Source organism: Diceros bicornis, chromosome 5 (assembly GCF_020826845.1).
Source record: "Diceros bicornis minor isolate mBicDic1 chromosome 5, mDicBic1.mat.cur, whole genome shotgun sequence".
In the NCBI taxonomy this organism is placed as follows: Eukaryota; Metazoa; Chordata; class Mammalia; order Perissodactyla; family Rhinocerotidae; genus Diceros; species Diceros bicornis.
Window position 1 is genome coordinate 46,260,745 of NC_080744.1, and position 19,701 is coordinate 46,280,445.

General features: G+C 39.1%; 1 protein-coding gene across 1 annotated transcript in view; it reads right to left on the reverse strand.

Annotated features, from left to right (window-relative positions):
* Positions 1-19,701, reverse strand: part of ATP8B4 (ATPase phospholipid transporting 8B4 (putative)) — a 162,180-nt gene that overhangs the window by 49,276 nt on the left and 93,203 nt on the right. The window contains exons 11-14 of the mRNA XM_058540543.1: positions 12,145-12,260; positions 9,505-9,669; positions 8,394-8,505; positions 6,484-6,589 (exon numbers count right to left, since the gene is read on the reverse strand). Of these exons, the coding sequence (XP_058396526.1) occupies positions 6,484-6,589; positions 8,394-8,505; positions 9,505-9,669; positions 12,145-12,260 (499 nt within the window). The remainder of the gene's footprint in view (positions 1-6,483; positions 6,590-8,393; positions 8,506-9,504; positions 9,670-12,144; positions 12,261-19,701) is intronic.

Consider the following 19,701-nt stretch of genomic DNA (forward strand, 5'->3'; position numbering starts at 1 on the left):
TTAAAAAAATTTATATGAGTTTATGGACGTGATGTTCACCTTCACCAAAGGCCCCACCACTTCCTAATGTCCCACATCACACAACTAATGCTACCTGCTTGGCCCTGGAGCCATACGCATTTTAAAACTCTGCTCATTCAAACAAAAGCTTTCCACCAACTAGGTGTTAAAAAAATACAACGTGTATTTTGTTGATTAAAGAGGAAATATCAATTCCTAGGTATATCACTGGGATACTTCTCAGAGGCAGTGGAGTCACTTCATAGTTTAATTAGTTATAGGACATGAATTTTTCTAACAATAAAATGTGATCAATGCAACAAAAATGAAACATGGAATGAGCTGGCCTGCCAGCCCCAGCAAAATTACATTCTTAGCCTGTTTTCCTTTGGGCAGAAGGCATATGTATTGGTGAAATGTAATCAATGCAGTAATCTTCTGAGAAACCACAGCAGGGTTTAATTGTAGATTTCTGGGCATGCCCTTATTATTAAAGCAGCTATGGCAGCAAAATTAAGTCAGGACTCAATGTGTCTAAAATAGTTTCATGACACTAAATTTGAAACAAGCCGTATGCACGATATGTATGCATATATGCATGAAAATTACATGTCCCTGCTTATGAAATAATCTAAACACATTTGACAGGTTTGAATATAAGCATTCAGGTCTTTTCCTTCCAATAGCTACTATCACTTAGATCCTGTCCTCCTGGTACTCTTTTTTTTGTCGTTTTTGCATGAACTCCCATTGAACTCAAAAGCATAACACAAGAAAACTGAATGGTGTAAATTTATGATTTCAATTTTTCATCCCTAAAGCTATGAGCTTAGATATAAATGTCTGAGGTTAGGAGCATAGAGAGCACCTTTGGCAATAACTTTTCTTGGATGATCTTTTTCCCCCCAATCCTAACATTAATCAAATGCACACTATAAATGTATTGATTCCTCTGATACAGAATTTTCTACCATGCATTGCCCACCCGTCTTAGACTCTAAGAATGAGGTTACCTCCAAGTCTGAGTTGACATAAACATCCTTTGCCAGTCAGTTAAGCAAAGTAACCTCAAGGGTCCTGAAATAATTAGTATGGATGGAAATTCTTCACTTTTTCCCCCTGAATATTTTTTCTTCTTGTTAAAAAAAAACAAAGATAATTTTTTGGCTTTTTTTCTAATTGTAAAAGCATCGCATGAACACTTTACAACTTCAGATAATACGAAGAACCATAAAGGAGAAAGCAAACAAGATCCATAATTCTATCACCCAGAGAGAACCACTGTATATGTTCTCCAGAGCTTGATGGGTAGGTAGGTGGATAGATATGGATACAGGTGTGTGGTGTTTTATACATATGTATCCATGAATACATACATGCACATATATAATTATTTTGAAAAAAGGGGATCATATTATGCATGATGTTTTGTAATCTCATTTTTCAGTTAAATATATCATGAACATCTTACAATGTCAATAAACACATAATCACTTTTAAGGACTGCATAGTATTGCATTGTATGTATATAACATAGTAATTAACAAAATCCCTTATGGCTGGGTATTTGAGCAATTTCTAATTTTTTATTATCATAGTTGATGCAACAATGAATATTTCTGTATATACATATTCCTACATCTGTCCACTTGTTTTTGTTAAACGATTCCTAGAAATCAGAATCATTGGGTCAAAAGTGTGCATACATGTAATTTTGAAATATATTGCTAGCTTGCCTTCTAGAAAGTTTCTACCAACTTACACTCTCAACAACAGTATATAAAAATTTGTGTTTCTCCACATTCCTTCCACATAATGACGGTTATGTCATCTACTTAGTCAACCAAATGTAGCTGGATAAAATCTTGAGATATTAATTTTTCTTTCCTTCCCCTTCTGCAATCACTGCCGCTACCACAGGGAATTCTCTCTGTTTACTCAGAAACATATTTTGCCTTAGGGGGATCTGACAGAGCCAAGATAGAGGGGACAAAAAGAGTCAAGATCTTGCTTTTTGAGTACCAAAATAGACTCTTAAAATTCATAGCAGCATCATGAATCTGAATTCAAGAGATCTGAAATTTTACTAATTGGGCTTTTTGAGAGGGAAGAAAAAAATTTCTTCAAGTCTCAAAAGACTAACCCTAAAGGAATTGGAGCATAAAATATTGCTATAAGCAACAGACTAGAAAGAAATGACCTCTTTTCTCCATCTCCCATCCACCCTAGGAGGAGAGAGACTTTGAAGAGGAGCTTAGATGCTGGTGAGTCACTAAAAGAAGCCTGGGCGCTGCACCCCACCCTGGACTGGTAGCGAACGGAGGAATCATGTGGGTAATGGAATCCTCGGATAAGTTTTTGGGAAGCTGAGTATGGAATAGTTGCCACTGAAGTACGGTGACATGGAGGTTAGTAGATAAAGGAATTTCAGGAACAGAGGTAGTCATGTGAGAGCGCAAGTCTTCTCAGACACAGAGAAGTGAGGAAGAGCGGCCAAATTTCCACATTTCCTCAGAAGGGTGTGGAAATCAGCTGAGAGACAGCCAGCAACCTAAAGAGACCAGAGACCAAACAGGGACACAGAAGTGGGACGTGTCAGATGCCAGCAGGGTAGATGCTGAGGATTAGTGACAGGCAAGGCATTTGTGCATCCTAAGATTTGAACTAAATTTACCCAAAAGTGCCTAGTTTCATTGTTCTATCATCAGGCAGAAACGGGATCGAGTTCAGTTTTTGAAAATATAAGAAGTTTCTGTTCTTGCACATGGAAGTGTATTTTGGGCTGTGAAGTCAGACAAGCTGGAAATGACAGAGCCTCCTTCTATTTCTCTTCACAGTGAATCAAATTCCAAGTCCTGTCCATTCTACCTCCAAAAAAGCTGTCAATTTCACTCCACTCTTTCCTTCTCCATTGTTACAACCTCGCTGCCTTAGTTCAACCCTCATGATCTTTAAACTTGAGTATTCCGACAGCCTCCTGATGCATCTCCCCATACCATTCATTTTCCCATCAAACATACTCCATCTATCCTGTCACTAGAGTGTTATTTCTCAGATGCAAAATTGGGTTTGTCACTCTTCTGCTTAGAAGCCACCCACATCCACCCAATACCTTCAGGATAAAGTATAATCACTTTTGCTTGTCAATCAATATATCACCAATCCATCTCTGAAAAATCACCCCCACCCTTAGCTCTACGATACCCTCTAGGTACAACTTGGAATATTGCTCCTGGAATATAACACAATTTCTTTCATGTTTCTACGCTTTTGTGTGTGCTGTTCCATCAATCTGCAATATCGTTATCCAATGCAACCCATAGAGAAAGAGGATCCATAAAAGTTGTAATAGGGGTCAGTATGTTGTTTTCAATATCTTAAGCTTAATGCAAAATGTAGCTTTCTCTCTGATAAGAATGCATAGACTCCCTGATTTTTTTTAAATTTTGTGTTATTTTTGGATACCATTACATCAACCCAGTGTAGAAAACTGCTATATCATGCTGGTTAGAAGCTATGACTTAAGATTGGATATGCCTTTGCTGAATAAAAATTGGGAAATCTAGGGGCCAGCCCCGTGGCTTAGCAGTTAAGTGCGTGTGCTCTGCTACTGGCAGCCCGGGGTTTGGATCCTGGGCGCGCACCGACGCACCGCTTGTCAGGCCATGCTGAGGCAGCGTCCCACATACAGCAACTAGAAGCATGTGCAACTATGACATACAACTATCTACTGGGGCTTTGGGGAGAAAAAGGGAGGGAAAAAAAAAGGAGGAGGATTGGCAATAGATGTTAGCTCAGGGCCGGTCTTCCTCAGCAAAAAGAGGAGGATTGGCATGGATATTAGCTCAGGGCTCATCTTCCTCACAAAAAAATAAACAATGGGAAATCTAATTAATTGTTACTGACGTGATTTTATCATTATTATTTATATAATTTTAATGGTAGACTCCATAACGTCTATTGGGAAAATATTGATAAAAGTAGTCCTTGTTGGTGGAAAGATTGGGAACAATGGCTAAAGGACAGAGGGAAGGATGAGGGAGGAAGTGGAGAAAGAAGAGGAAGGCAAGAAAGATGCTCCTTGAACGGCCATAAGCTTTAATCCCTCAAATAAAATAATCTATAGGATAGATATTTATATATTTTCCCATTTTACAAACGAGAAAACCAAGTAAAGAGAAGTTGCATAGCATATCAAAAGTCACTCAGCAAGACAGTGAGCACAAAGCTGAGGTTCCAACTCGGCTCCAGTTAACCTGGAGTCCATACTCTTCCTCGTAAATCTGCTGTCTCTCCCTGAAATTTATTCTGCTCTAGTTGCTAATCTGGTATCTGACCTCAAGTGAAGCAGTAAGATGTCTGAGCAACTACATTTTTTATTTTAATTATTTAAAGAGAGTAAGGATACATCCAAGGTGGGTTTAGGGAGACACATGGCAAGTGATTTGGTGCACACGCTGCCTTGATTCAAATCCCATTTGAAGCACTGACTAGTTGTGAAACTTCGACCATGTTATTTACCCTATCTGTGCCTTGACTTCCTAATCTATATAACAAGGATAATAATAATAGTAATGCCCACCTTTGGGTTGCTTTGAGAACGAAATAAGATAATACATGTGTGTGGCTCACAATGGTGTCCCAGGCACTGTCTCAAAGCAATCAGCAGTAGGCTAATTAGAATCTAGATCTGCTCACGTCTATCTTCCTTCAGCAAGAGTTAAATTCCCCAAAAAACAAAAGGTCATTTAAAGAAAAAGATTTTCTTAAAATAAAAAAATTATTAATTATTAAACAAATTATTAATATTTTCCCAATAGACTCTATGAAATTGATCATTAAAGTTATATAAATAATAACAATAAAATTATATCAGTAATAATTAGATTTCCCAATTTTTATTTGGCAGAGACATACGCTGTCTCCAGTCATAGCTTCTAACCAGCACGATATAGCAGTTTTCTACAGTGGGTCAGGCACTGTAGAAGCTGGGAGATTTGATCTACAAGTATCAATTGGTGGCACTGACAGTTAAGACTTCCTTTCTTTTCAGGGTGCAGGGGCAAAAGTTTAATGATGGAGACACATGAAGGAAGCCCACAGCGCTTCATTGTTGTGTTGAGGAAGGTTAGCCCCTGTCTAGAACATAGCAAGCTGCAAGCAATTTGCCTCTAAGTCAACAATCTTCTTGGACAGACCCAAAATGGGTTGAGCTTAGAGAAGCTACTACAAGCATCAGCAAGCAAAAATTGTTATAAGCCAGCACTTTTTAAAGTTCTGAGAAAATAATTATGCAGCCTTTTAAAATGTTCTTCAAATGTAGCAAAAAAAAAAAGGGATAAAATAAATTGGCAGATATTAAAAATATTATTTCTCAAAATTTAATATTTGTCCACTCTTACCTCCAATTTCAGCACTCATATATTTTCTGGTACTATGTAGCAGTTACACAAATTTCACAGTATTCTTTTTCTCATAAGTATTGTATATCTGGGTTCAGTAGCAACAATATCAAAATATCTACTTTAATGCTGCAAGACTCTATTCCAACTTTACATACCATCCCGTACAGCTGTGTTTTCCAAATTTATCTATCATAAACTTCATCTAGGTGCTTATTAAAATGCAAATTCTCATGCCCTATCTTAATTCTTAAGATTCTTAATTTTTAGATCAGAATGAAGCTAGCGAATTGGTATTTTTAACAAGTACCCTCAGTAACACTGATCACTCATCACCACCTAGGAATTAAGGTACTTAATTTACATTAAGGTAAATTAATGTATAATTTTAAAGGACAACTCAACATTTGTTGTTAGTGCTATCAAGTCGATTCTGACTCCTAGTGACCCTGTGTACAGCAGAACCCTGCCCGGTCTTTTGCACCATCCTCTCACCTTCCGGCCCTGTATCAGAAAATGACGCTCCGGTGCTATTTCATAGAGTTTTCACGGCCAATTTTTTGGAAGTGGGTGGCCACGTCCTTCTTCCTAGTCTGTCTTAGTCTGGAAGCTCTGCTGAAACCTGTCCACCATGGGTGACCCTGCCAGTATTTGAAATACTGGTGGCAGAGCTTTCAGCATCACAGCAACACACAACCACCACAGTATGACAATCAACCGACGGGTGGTGTGGTTCCCTGACCTGAAATGAACCCGGGGCCTGGGTGGTGAGAGCCCCAAATCTTAACCACTAGATCACCAGGGCTGGTTATAACTCAGTGTAAATGATTTGAAATCCTTTTCTAAAAATACTCGGGAAAAGTTGGAGGCCTGAAGACAATGATTCACCACTGATATCAAACTTATCTTAGTTTTTCACCAAAATGAATAGGAGTTTAGGAAACATGCGGAAAGAGCTCTATACTAAATTAAGATCATAGGAAACTACAGAGTGCCTTTCAACTTTCTCAACTATCTGATCTTCCTTTTCCCCTCTCTCCCTCCTTTCCTCTCTTCCTTCCCTCCTCTTGTTAACACTTACCTGACTTCTTCCCTGACTTCCGCTACCGTGTTCCCTGCTATGATGAACACATCACTCATATCATCAGTCAGCATGTTGCAGGCATAGCCAATGTTGATGGCAGTTTCTGAAACAAAATAAAGCCCACCTCAGTTAGAACATTACTTAATAACGTAAGAATCTTTTCTATAAAAGTTATGAGGCCATTGCTGTATTATTTCCTTATATCCTACAGGCCCCCTTAATATCAGAGAAAGCATGATCAGTGATAAAATATAAGAGACCCAGAGGGAAAGTCAAAGAGCTGGGTTCCGTGATCACATTCACCAATTGCTAAATCCATGGAGAATTAGCAACATCTATGAATCCTCAGCCTTCTCATCTAGTTTTTGAAAAAATTTTTGATTCCCAAAATTAGTACTCATGATATACTACTTGTGATATAGTGAAATGTGTGAATAAAAAGCTTTTTACCAGAAATCTCAAATGCTGCCTTTGGAGAGCTAAATTACTAAACTTAGCTATTATCCAATTCTGATATTGTAGATATCAATATCAGGTATGAAAATTGAAAAACACTCACAAAACATTCAGCTGAATGGCAAAAATGCTCTTATTAAATTTTTATAGTGCTTCTACATGCAACATTGCCATTTTCCCATTAAGTGAATAGAAATTTGGAATTTCACTATCACCTCAAAAAACACCCAAGACTGCTGCTACTAGATAACTGGAGAATTCCACGATGTTGGGCATTCCTCCCTCTAATTTTATAGAAATGGAGACTAGGATAGTTAAGTAACACTTCCATCTTCAATAAAGTCATTTGATGCTAATTCTATTGAGTTGTTAGACTCTAGCTAATTCTATGGAGTCTTTAGATTTGTCCTAAGTCAAGGAAGACACAAAATCTCAGCACAGCCTTTGTATAAACCACAGAAGTTAAAGCTAAATAATAATAAGCTTGTGGATATCCATAGCTAATTGAATAGCCATACCCACTGATCAACATCAAACTTGTGGAAGTCTCTAATAACACACCACAGGGCTCAACTCTCTATTGTTTATTTTTAGTCATCAGTGATTTGGGTCAACATATAGAGAACTGATTTATCATATCTGCAAATCCTCCAATGTTCTAAAAAATATCTAACAGGTAGATAGAATCTTGAAAACATGTGTGTGACAGTTAACTAAATATTTCTGGTTTACTGATGGTCAAGCATAAAATCACTTTTGCTTTAAACATTACTGCTAGTAACAAATCCAAAACGTATTGATGCTCTTTTCTTTCTTAGGAAACACAGTATTCTGAACATAATGACTCTTGCTCTAATGACTTGGCATTTTGTCACACTTGAAAGTGGGTCAGTCCTCATTGTTCCACAGCTTGGGCAATCCGGGAATTCAACCAGGTTGCACTGATACAGCTGCGGTGGTTAATAAAATACCAAAATATTTCCATTCCACTTGATAACCAGCTGCTTCCCTAAGCCTTCCCAAAGCCTGTCCACTACGCTGACCCCTCCCCTAATATCCCTAAACATCCCTACCATCAAGAAACTAAAGGAGTAACCCTGAGGTCTCCAATGTCCCGCTTCAGTGCTGTGCCACTTTGTCCTGACTGGAGGCAGTGCTCATCTCACCCAATAGTTACACATGTTTAATACTATTGTTGCCTACAGGTGTAACTGTTATATTTAAGAAGCAATTGGGCTGAAACTCAACTGACCCCAGGGTATACTATAGAAGATAATTCGTTTGTTTTTAAATACTAAATTCTTGTAATATTCCTTTTGTATTTCAACTCTTTCTTATGTGAAGGACTTGGCAAATGTCTCATTAACTAAGCTTTCTAGTTAATTAAAATTTTACCATAGAAGTTATCGCCCCCCCTTTCAAAACATCATCATCATCCATTTTCAAATTACCTTGTTTGTCTCCTGTTAAGACCCAGATCTTAATATTGGCTAGTGATAAATTTGTAACTGTTTCAATAACACCCTCTTGTAACTTATCTTCTACAGCAGTGGCACCTAGTAGCTTCAATGAAAAACAGAGAATATCTTATGTTAATGCATGGGAACAGCATCCATAATATCTATGGCTTTCAATCACAGAGTTTAGAGGTCAAGGAATGTGAATTAAAGACAGAAATTATGATGCATTGATACAGCAAGCATCCTATTATGTACAGAGGTGGGTTGGGAAGGGTGCCAGGAGAAAGTTCCCAAATCAAGCCAACTGATGGGCATACCAATTAATGGCAGAGATCCTGGAAGTTAGAACTTACATGAGGGGTCTGAGATGCTCAGATAACATATTAGCATAAACAACCAGAAGCCATTTGGGCTTCTAAGGACTTAAGAACTCCCCAGCTGCTTCCCCACTTATGTCAACACAGAATAGTCCAAAGGAGAGCCCTCACCTCATAGTCAGGATCACGAAAAAGTAGAGCCATTCTCCTGAGTTAACAAACCAGCAGATGCCATAAACTAAAAAGTGAAGGTTCTTATGCAACATTTCATCCAGAGATGAAAAGGTGTGCTCCCTAGTACCTCACAATAGCTGAGCATCCTGGCCACTGGGCCCTCAGGGAAGAGTGGTTTCTAGAATAGATCACACTTTGGACAGCACAGACACCATCAGAATCTTATGAGCCTAAGACAGTTTAGAGCCAAAAGCCCACTCTTCATGGCAAGTTTCCCTGCTCTAAAAAAGTGGATCACAAAGCAGGGAGAAAAAAAAAAAACATAACATCAAGGACATACCAGAGGTTGACAAAGAATAGGGAATCTACTCTCTTTTACTCTTGGGGGACTTCCAATTGCCTAAGCCATCACTAATAGAAATAATCTTCTAGGCTCTCTAGGGCCATACATGGCAAATTCAAAGCCAACATATAAAGCATGATTCAATGTTTGAAAGAGTAACATCTGCTGTATGCAAGATGATTTAGCCAATGGATTATTCCTATGCCAGATCTCTAAACACATACTATTCCTTGTCTAAACACAAACCATCAGGCTTCTAAACTCATACCATCAAATCCCTTTCAATTTCTTCATACAGCCCAGCTACCCGTTCATCTCTCTCATCTGTGGTAGCATTTGCATCTTCGAGCATCTTATGCCATTCTTTAAAGTACTTGTCATCCAGATCTCTGTATGCAATGGCCAAGGTTCGAAGGCCTTCCCCTGCAAATTCCTGCCAGAGCAGACATAGGCTTAGGAACCACCACAAAACAATAATCACAGCAATAACAACAACAACAATAATGGGTAAGAAGTTTTTCACTCAAATTCATTTTGTCCCAGGATTACTGCGTGGCCATCCTGACCTCCAACTTTTTGACCTCCTTGGAAATGGGAGATAATATTTGTATCTTGTATTTTATTTCTATGGGGTTAAAACATTCAGAGGAGCTAGCCTTATTCCTAAAGACAGCTGAAATGCCTGCTTTTCAAATGAAGTGTCCTAGTTGAGAGGCGATCAATGGTGCCCATGACTTGAGATATCCATTTGAAGCAACATATATTGGTTCCCACCCTATCCTCTGCTCACAACTTTTTATAAACTGTTTTCTATGGAGTCAGTATTTAACAATAGGTCAAATTAATTGGAGAATCATACTTTTCCTTTAGTATGGAAACTGACAATCTTAAATGATACCTATCCTGCTTTATCCTTCTACTAGGAAAAAAAATAAAGAATAAAAATGGCAGACTGGTAGTTGCTAAGTGTCTCACACAGCCACAATAGCTAGAAACATGTGTAGATTGCTTTGGGGAAAAGCTGAAAACCTCCCACTTCGCCTAGGCCTCCATTGATCATTTTATGGGCCTCTACTCTACAAGCATTTTATAGCCATTTCTGCCCCTTTGGGCATTGCCAACGAGTATGTCTTCTCTGTTGTGTTCTGGCTTATGAAACAGACACAGGTTTGTGATCAGGCACAAATTAAACCATGACACAACCTAAGTAGGTAAATGGAAAGAAAAGTCGGTGTGCACTGCAATGATGCGGTTTAGCCCAGAGGGACCATGAGAAAAATTACCAAATTTATCTCATAAGCAGTTGGTAGCATTTTGGATATTGCAATCACATTTTACAAGCCTTCCCAGACCACCACTGGGTATCCTACTGATCTGAAAATCTCGTTACTGCCTCCGTACGCTCTTTTGTCCTCTTAATTGGCACAAACACTTCTTCGCCTTTAACTTGCAAGCCCACTGGGCATTACCAATGCTCTCCTCCCTTAGGCACAACAGTGAATCAACTCTAAGATGACATTACAAAAGAGGACAGATGATTTAAGTTATTTAATTAGTGCATGAAACACAAGTTTAATCTTAACTGAGCATTTGAGCAAGGTCATTTCCTATCATTAAACAATTTAACATCAATAATTAAATATAAATGTGAAACCTCAGAATTTAGAAGCCAAAATGAATAAAGCGAATGAAGCAAAGAGCAAGTCAAATGGATATTACTTGAAAAAAATTTATTTTGCTTAGAAATGTAAAAAGATCAAATTAGGCTTCCTATACTTTAGTATGAAAGGAGAACGTACGAAAATCCAGGCCCTTGGTGTTTGAGCAATGGCAAACATCAGATACTTAGATTCCAATGTTGCTTTCATAAAAAAAAATTTTTTTAAAAGACCATGTCGGCCTTCTGGAAGAGATTAAAAGAAAATCAAGAATGCTCTATTGGAAAGACAAAAACAATAGCTCTGTTTGTAACCAATATTACTAAACCAAAATTCTTCAAACTTAAAGTCAGGCAGAGTTTTTTTATTTTATTTGTTTGTTTGTTTTTTACAGGGAATGTTTTATATTAAATATAAGGCTTGACAAAGAATATGAATCCTCAATAATTGTTTAAAGGAGAGAAACCAATGAGGAAATGAGAGTTTTGACCAGTTGCCCTCAAAGTTCAGATTGGGTTGAATAGAACCTCAAACAAGTATTAGAGAGACACTTGAATCTCATGTTTAAACCAGGTAATGTTCATATGAATTCACAGACTCTTATTCTTGGGCAAAAAAAGCGTGCCAAAGATCACCCCCTCGCCCTTCAGAAAGATTTTGGAAAGAAATCGTGCAGAATGTATGCATTTGGTAGCTGTAACCTAGGGAATGTCAATGACTCATCATGATTTATGACCTGAGTAAAAAGACCCTTGGAGGAGAAAGTTGGCTACAGAGATGATTTTCCCCTCAGCATCTAAACACAACCCTCTTCCCTGGGGGTAATCGTAAGAGATTCTGGTGGTGCCAGATACATCAGAACCTAAGGGAAAGAAACTCTCCGGCTCCTCTTCCCGGAACCAAGGGAAGCAGCCCCAAACTGCAGGGGAGTTAGAGCAGGTTTCCCTTGGTGTCCTAAGCCTTCCTCTGGCCGGAGCTCAGGAGCCCACACTCAGTGGCCCTTTCTCAGCTGCTGCATGTTAATCCACCTATGGTGAGACTGACCAGACTCCCAGCAGGACGGGGCAGGGTGGAGGGGGTGCCCGTGTGCCAGTTTCCAGACAGTCACTGGCACAGTTTCCTGTGGAACCGCTCTCCACATGCTTTCTATTTCAGAAGTCAGATCAGTTAGCTGATATTCTAAAAATAAGACCCAACCATAGGAAGTGGCAAAAGGGCCATTGTGCTGACCTGAAGACAGAGGCACTTACACTGAGATGGTCTGATGTCAAAGTCAGAAGGTTCTCGTTGGATGGATGAAGTTTTTCAAACAGAATAGTATCTGCTCCTTTGCAATAAAGCTTTATCTGTCCTTCCGGGTTTCGAACTAAAAAGAAAAACATTTGGAAAGTAGATTAAAATCAATGAAATCCATCAAAATTAGACTCCCAGGGCTCCAGCCAGGCAATTTGGAAATGGGCATCATGTTTTAACCAGTAGTAAAATACCCAGTGCCTTTGGGTAGAAGTTCACTACCTAAGTCGCTTGGCTTTACTTCTGTTTTATTAGAAATATTCCATCTCCTGGAATCCTTTGATTTCCCAAACTCAGAAACAAGTGTTTTTATTCTACCTTTTTTTGTGTGTGTGTACGTGAGGAAGATCAGCCCTGAGCTGATCTTCTTTTTCCGATGCATACGACCTTCCTATTTTCCTTGCCTACTATTTCTGAAGGGTTGATACATTTAAATTAAGCCTTCCATATTGAATAGAATTGACTGCTTTGTTTGCCTGTCTCCTGGTGTGAAATTCAAGATCTACTGTAGGAATCTACTATCAGTGTTACGCTAAATGATCTCCATATGGAATTCTAGCCATTCAAAACTATGGTTTATGCATCAGTTCTCAGCCCTTGCCGACATATTTCTTTACTCCCTTTACTCCTGGGAAAAGCCCCTTCATTCTTGGTGGTTCATTCTTGGGTCACAATACTGGCTACAAGCATACCTCACCGAGGGCTCTTAAAATGAATGTTTCTACGTTCCTCCACTGGAAGTCTGTATTAGTCGGGCTGTGTTTTTAACCTGCCCTCCACCTAGGTTTGGGAATGACAGCCCTGACTAGGGTCCCCTCATCTCCAATCCCGAGCCTTCCCCTGGCTGTACTGAATATTACTGTCAGACAAATCTTTCTTCAAACCACAGAATACTTGGCCTACCTTTGTAGGCTTGGTTTTACAACTTGACACATCTTAGGCACTTAATTATTTGTTGAATGAATAAATGAATGAATGAATGAATGACATGGCAATGTAGTTCTTCCCAGGAACTGCCTACAATTTGAGACAACAACCTGGGTCACTGACTTCATGGTCTGAACACTGCCTCATCAAGTCAAAGATTATTACATGCTTTCCACTCAGTAGTCCAGGGTATCTGTAAGGCTCTCTTCCAACACCATATTTCAAAAGAATCAATTTTTTTCCTGTCACCCTTCTTCACTTCCCAGCTTTCACGCTCATACATAATAATTGGGAATACGAGGGTGTGGATGATCTTGGCCTTAGTCTCTAATGACACTTCCTTACACTTGAGTTTTCCTAATTCTTTCACTGCTGTCCTTCCAAGTCTCAGTCTTCTCTTGATTTTTTGGCTGCAGTCTCCATTTCAATTGATGACTGAAGCAAGGTAAACAAAATATTTAACAAATTCAATGTTTTCATTGTCTACATTAAAGTTGTGTAGTTCTTCTGTTGTCATGATTTTTGTCTTCTTGATGTTCAGATGAGTCCTGCTTTGGCCCTTTCTTCTTTCACTTTCATCAGTCTTTTCAAGTCACTGCTGCTTTCTGCCAGTGAGATGGTGTCATTGCATAGTTTAGATTGTTGATGTTTCTTCCCCCAATTTTCACTCCTCCTTCATCTGAGTCTAGCCCAGTTTCTCATATGATATGTTCTGTGCACAGATTAAACAGATAAGGGAATGAAATGCACCCCTGTCTGACACCTTTGCCTGTAGGAAACCATTGTCTCTCCATATTCTGTCCTGACAGTGGCTTCTTGTCCACAATACAGGTTACGCATCAGGACAATCAAGCGTTGAGCGTGCCCATTTCTTTCAGAGCAACCCATAGCTTTTCAGGCTCCACGCAGTCAAAGGCTTTACTGTAGTCTATAAAACATAGACTAACCTTCTTCTGAAATTCTTTGGGGCATGCCAGCAGCCAACGAATAATCGCAATTAGATTTCATGTGCCTCTCCCTTTTCAAAATCCCGCTTAGACATCAGGCATTTCTTGCTCCATATGAGGTAAAAGTCTTTGTGGCAACATCTTGAGCATCACTTTACTAGCGTGGGAAATTAGAGCAGTGGTTTTATATTTCCTGCACTCCTTGGCATCTCCTTTCTTAAGAATTAGGAAATATATTGAGTGTTTTCAGTCTGTAGGCAATTGTTTTGTTTTCTGTATTTGTTGGCATATTCTTGTTAGGATTTTGACAGATTCAGTCTCTGTGGCTTGAAATAATTCTATCAATATTCCATCTACCCCTGGTGACACTTCTTCCCAGTACTTTCAGGGCAGCTTTCACTTCAACTTTCTAAAATTATGGGTCCTTCCCCATAGGAATCTTCTTCAAAGGAATTACCCTTAGTCAACACAATCTGTGCTAGCTTCCCCCTGGCTTGAATAGATCTAATGCACCCTGGAAACCTTCTGCACTGAGACTTGTCTAGGGCTTGTCAGCTCTTCTCAGACCCTTGATCAACTCTCCTAGTTGCCAGAACTCATGCAGTTTTTCTTGTACTCTGGATCTAATTGCCCAGATTGGGGAAAAAGAGAGAGAAAAATATGCAATCTATATAATTGTTCAAGTAAGAGAAAAACATTTAGTCCTAGGAAAGGCTTTATCTTGCTTCTCTTCTACAGCAATCTAATTTAATAATTTCCCCGTATTTTCTCCCTTCTATCACCAGAGCTATAAAGGCAAAGTATGGATATCCTACATTTGCCAGTAAGACTTCTCTATGACTGTTTTTTATAGTCCAGGTTAGGACATCAGTTCTCAAACTTTTTGGTCCCAGAACCCCTTCACACTCTTAAAACTTCATGAGGACTCCAAAGAGCTTTTTTATGTGGGTTCTATCTACCAATATTTACCATATTAGAAGTTAAAACTGAGAAATATTATTATGTCAAGTCTTATGATACTAATTAATTATATTACTATAACAATAATTATAATAATAAACATATTACATATTAACATAAATAACATATCTATGAAAAATAACTATATTTTCCAAAGCAAAAAAATTTAGTTTGAGAGTGGCATTGTTTTACATGATTACAGGTCTCTTTAATGTCTGGCTTAATAGAAGACAGCTGGATTCTCATATCTGCTTCTGCATTCAATCTGTTGTGATATCACACATCATATGGCTTTTGTAAAACTCCACAGTATACTTAGGAGAAGAAGAATGAAAAACACAAATAACATTAGTATATTATGAAAATATTTTTCTCCTTGCTCATCCTCTGAAAAACTCTTAAGTTTTCTTAGGGTTCCCCAGACCACACATTAAGAACCACTTGTCTAGGGACATCATAGACTGATTCTGATTTGTGCTAATCCCTTACCATCTCAGTTTCTACATGTGAAAAGGAGATGTTTAAACAATCTAACTTCTTTTTTTTTGTGTGTGTGTGAGGAAGATCAGCCCTGAGCTAACATCCATGCTAATCTTCCTCTTTTTGCTGAGGAAGACCAGCTCTGAACTAACATCTATTGCCAATCCTCCTCCTTTTTTTCCCCCAAGCCCCAGTAGATAGTTGTATGTCATAGCTGCACATCCTTCTAGTTGCTGCACGTGAGACACGGCCTCAGCATGGCGGGAGAAGCAGCGTGTCGGTGCACATCCGGGATCCGAACCCGGGCCGTCAGTAGCGGAGCACGCACACTTAACCGCTAAGCCACGGGGCCGGCCCTAAACAATCTAACTTCAAAGATCCTTTCTAGCTCTATAATTTTTTTAAACAATAAAGATTTTCCATATCTGACGCCTTCTCTTAACCCAGCATTAGCCCTTTAAACTTGAGTTTGTGCAAATCCAATTTCATGGAATCCTGCTTAATTTTACTCACTAAAATTTTAGTTAGCTCAGCAAGTTTTATATCTCTTTTCATTCAAGGCTTCTAGTCACTTCTGCTAGGAAATCTCAAGGCTGATAAAATCTCAGTCATTTCAGAAGTTAGCCTTTTAAAATGAATTTAAAAGAATATAACAGTTTGAAATGGTCAAGATAACATGTGGGCAGAGTCTGGACAGAGGTCATAGATTTTTGGTTATAGAATCTTCCCCCATTGCCTGTCCTTTGAATATTGGTGTTCTTCAGAGATTTACCCAGGATCTACTTCTCCTCCCATCCTTCATACTCTCCATGGGAAGTCACATTTTTTTCTATGGCTTCAGGTTCCATCAACAGGATTATTGCTCTCAAATGTATATCTCCTGCCCAAATCCATCTCCAGCACTCCCTTCTGAGCTGTATATCCAACTACCAACTGGATATCTCCTTTTGGATGCACCCAGGCACATCAAACTCAAACTGGACACATTATCTTCCCCCAATAACTAGCTACCCCTCCTATGACCCCAGTCTCAATAACCAGCTTCACTATCCACTCAGTCTCCCAAATCAGATATCAGGCCATCACTCAAAGCTCCTCCCTCTCCACCACCCGTTCATCCAATCAAAGCCATGAGTTTCTCTCTGCCACCTTCTTTCTTGCCTAGTTTATCACATTAACCTAAATGGTTTTACTCATTCCAGTCCTGCTTTCCTCCTAACTCTTCTGTAATCCAGCTAGAGTCATCTTCACACTACTGCTTAGAATCCTGCAATAACTTCCCTCTGCCCTTAGATCAAGTTCAGACTCCTTAACATGGTGTAAACAGGGATCATCAAGATTCGCCCCTTTCCAGCCTATTTCCTACCCTGCTTCACCATCTTCTCCTGGATGCAACCACACAGAACATTTTTCAATTCCACATTCCCCTTTAGCTTCAAGTCCCTGGAACATGGTAGGCACTTAATAAATATTTGCTTAATTGAGTTGAATTATAATTATGCAAAATTCATTGAATGTGGCAGCTATGCTTTTGTGACATAAAGGAAAGAAAGAAGTCAGAAATGGTTTCAGGTTTATACTGTAAGAGTAAACGCAACAGCAACACTGGGAAGGGTGATGAATAATTCTACTTTGCCATATCTCAGTTGGGTGGCTGTTCACACACCCACGCAGAGAAATGCCTGTCATATGGCGGTGTGATTTGTACTTTGGTAATCTAAAAAGTTTAGAGTTGAGCAACCCTTACCTAAAGATCACATAAGGGCCTTTCAAGGAGCTATTGTAATTTATTCTCTCTCTCTTTTTTTTTTTTGTTTTGTGAGGAAGACTAGCCCTGAGCTAATATCTGTTGCCAATCCTCCTCTTTTTACTGAGGAAGATTGGCCCTGGGCTAACGTCCATGCCCATGTTCCTCGACTTTATATGGGACGCCACCACAGCATGGCTTGATAAGCGGTATGTATGTCCACGCCCGGGATCTGAACCTGCGCACCCCAGGCCGCCAAAGCGGAGCACGCGAACTTAACCGCTATGCCACTGGGCCAGCCCCAGTAATTTATTCTTCTTTAATGATTATCTGCCACTTGCCTCTATTAATAACTATCTTTGAATTTTATCTCTGTATTTTTATTAACGTAATTAGTAGAATTGGTCTTTCCAAAACTATATGAGATTTATATGTTTATCAGTATAGTAGATTCTATACCCTCTGACAAAATTCTTTATAGAAATCTATTTTTATTTAGATACCTCTAAATTAAATCAAGGCTCTTGCCCCAGAATGAAAGTACAACTGATATTGAACTATATTTATGATTTAATGAATGATAGCCAAAAAAAATGAAAGGAGGAGGAGGCAAGGGAGAGGCAGAAGCAGCAGCAGGAGAGGCAAATGTCTGAACCTTCACATCAGGGTGTTGTCCCCATAGGCCAAGCCATGTGACAGTCATGAGACTAGCATTGTTTTTTTGCCTTGTTATCAAAAAGAGACTTTTCTACCCTAGTGGAATCCCTCTTTTGAATTCCTCCTGATTAAAAACCAAACAGAACCAAAATAAAGCCCACTAGCTTCCATGCCTTCTGTGGTGGAACATTAACCTTTCTTCATATGGGATCCATTAAGGCAAACATCTGATGTTTGTGGTTAAGCTGCGATTTCTCCACAGCCTGTAATGGTGACTGATGCTGGGGAAAAGCCAAAATTTTCCCTGTGTAGCAATCTTAGGTTCTTGCCAACACCCTCAGAGCAAAGAGAAGTCAGTTCTGGGCCAACTCAACATGAATAATACCTCCCCTGGAGCTGTAAATAGAAGGTAGCTCCCGCTGATACAACATTAGGCCAACAGCTAGAGCAGCACATGTGCTCATCAGCAACGCTGATGATGACTGCTTACAGTGTGTTGTCAAAAAAATAAAAATAAACATCCTCAGATGATGTTTGGTTTTTACCTGCTGAGAGCAATCTCCTAGGACTAGTTTCCAGTAGTCAGAGACCATAAACCTACCATTATGTACATACACGTTTTCACAGTAGAAATTGATTTAATACGATGATTATGATACTCATATAATCAAACTACTGGGTTAAATTTTACTTAACAAACATTTATAGAAAACCTACTATGTGCTAAGATCTGTGCTTGGCCCTGAGCAGTTTAAGAAAACTAAGGCATAGCACCTGCCTTCAGGTAGCATGCACTCTAACAAATGGGAAAGTCATGAGCATCACAGGACTGGTATCACACTGGCGTTATAAACAGGGTGCTCTGGGGAACAAAGGAGAACGTGGTTATCAGATAGTAGGAAAAGAATTGAGAGAATGGGTGATATTTGAATTGAACATTACCAGATGAGTGGGAGTTTTCCAAGAAGAGAAGTGGGCAAAAGGAGTGTTCTAGATAGAGTAAATAGTACATGCAAAGGGTGTAAAAGTGCACATCGCATGCCGGGAACGGTGAGGTCTAGTGAGCACAAAGTTTTGGGAAGTGGAAGAAAAGAAGATTGAGGTCAGATTGCAAATAATCTTGAATGTCATGCTCAGGACTTTATCCTTTAAGTTCCAGAAAGCTAGCGTGTTGTCAAAAACATAAAAATAAACATCTTCAGATGATGTTTGGTTTTTACCTGCTGAGAAAAAAAAACTCTGTTTTTTAAATAGGTGATAGCAAAATCAGGCCAGTGTTTTAGAAAGAATACCCCAGTGTCAGCATAGAGGATTATTTTAAGGGGGAACAGTTTTGAAGATATTACAATAATATAAGCAAGCAGTTGACAAGAGCCTTAACTAAGTCGGTGGTACTGGAATTAAGAGAAGAGTACAGAAGGTTTTTACAACAAAAAGGATTTTTTAGGCTATTTTAAGAAAGATTACTCTGTTGCCTTGAGGAGGAAAGACTTAGAAACAGGGTGACCTCTGAGGATCCTGTAGACAAGATAAGAGATGTTGAGGTCTGAATAAAGAGAGCAGCAGAGAAGGAGACAGATTTGAGAAATGCCTCAAACATCTCTGGGGAAAATAATGAGTAGTATTTGAGAATCTATTAATCTAGGGAAGTGGTCCCCAAAGTGTGGTCCCTTGACCAGCAGCATCAACATAAGCATCATCTGGGAGCTTGTTAGATATGCAAATTTTTAGACCCCGCCCCAGACCTACTGAATCAGAAACTCTGGGGCTGAGGCCCAGCAACCTGTATTTTAATA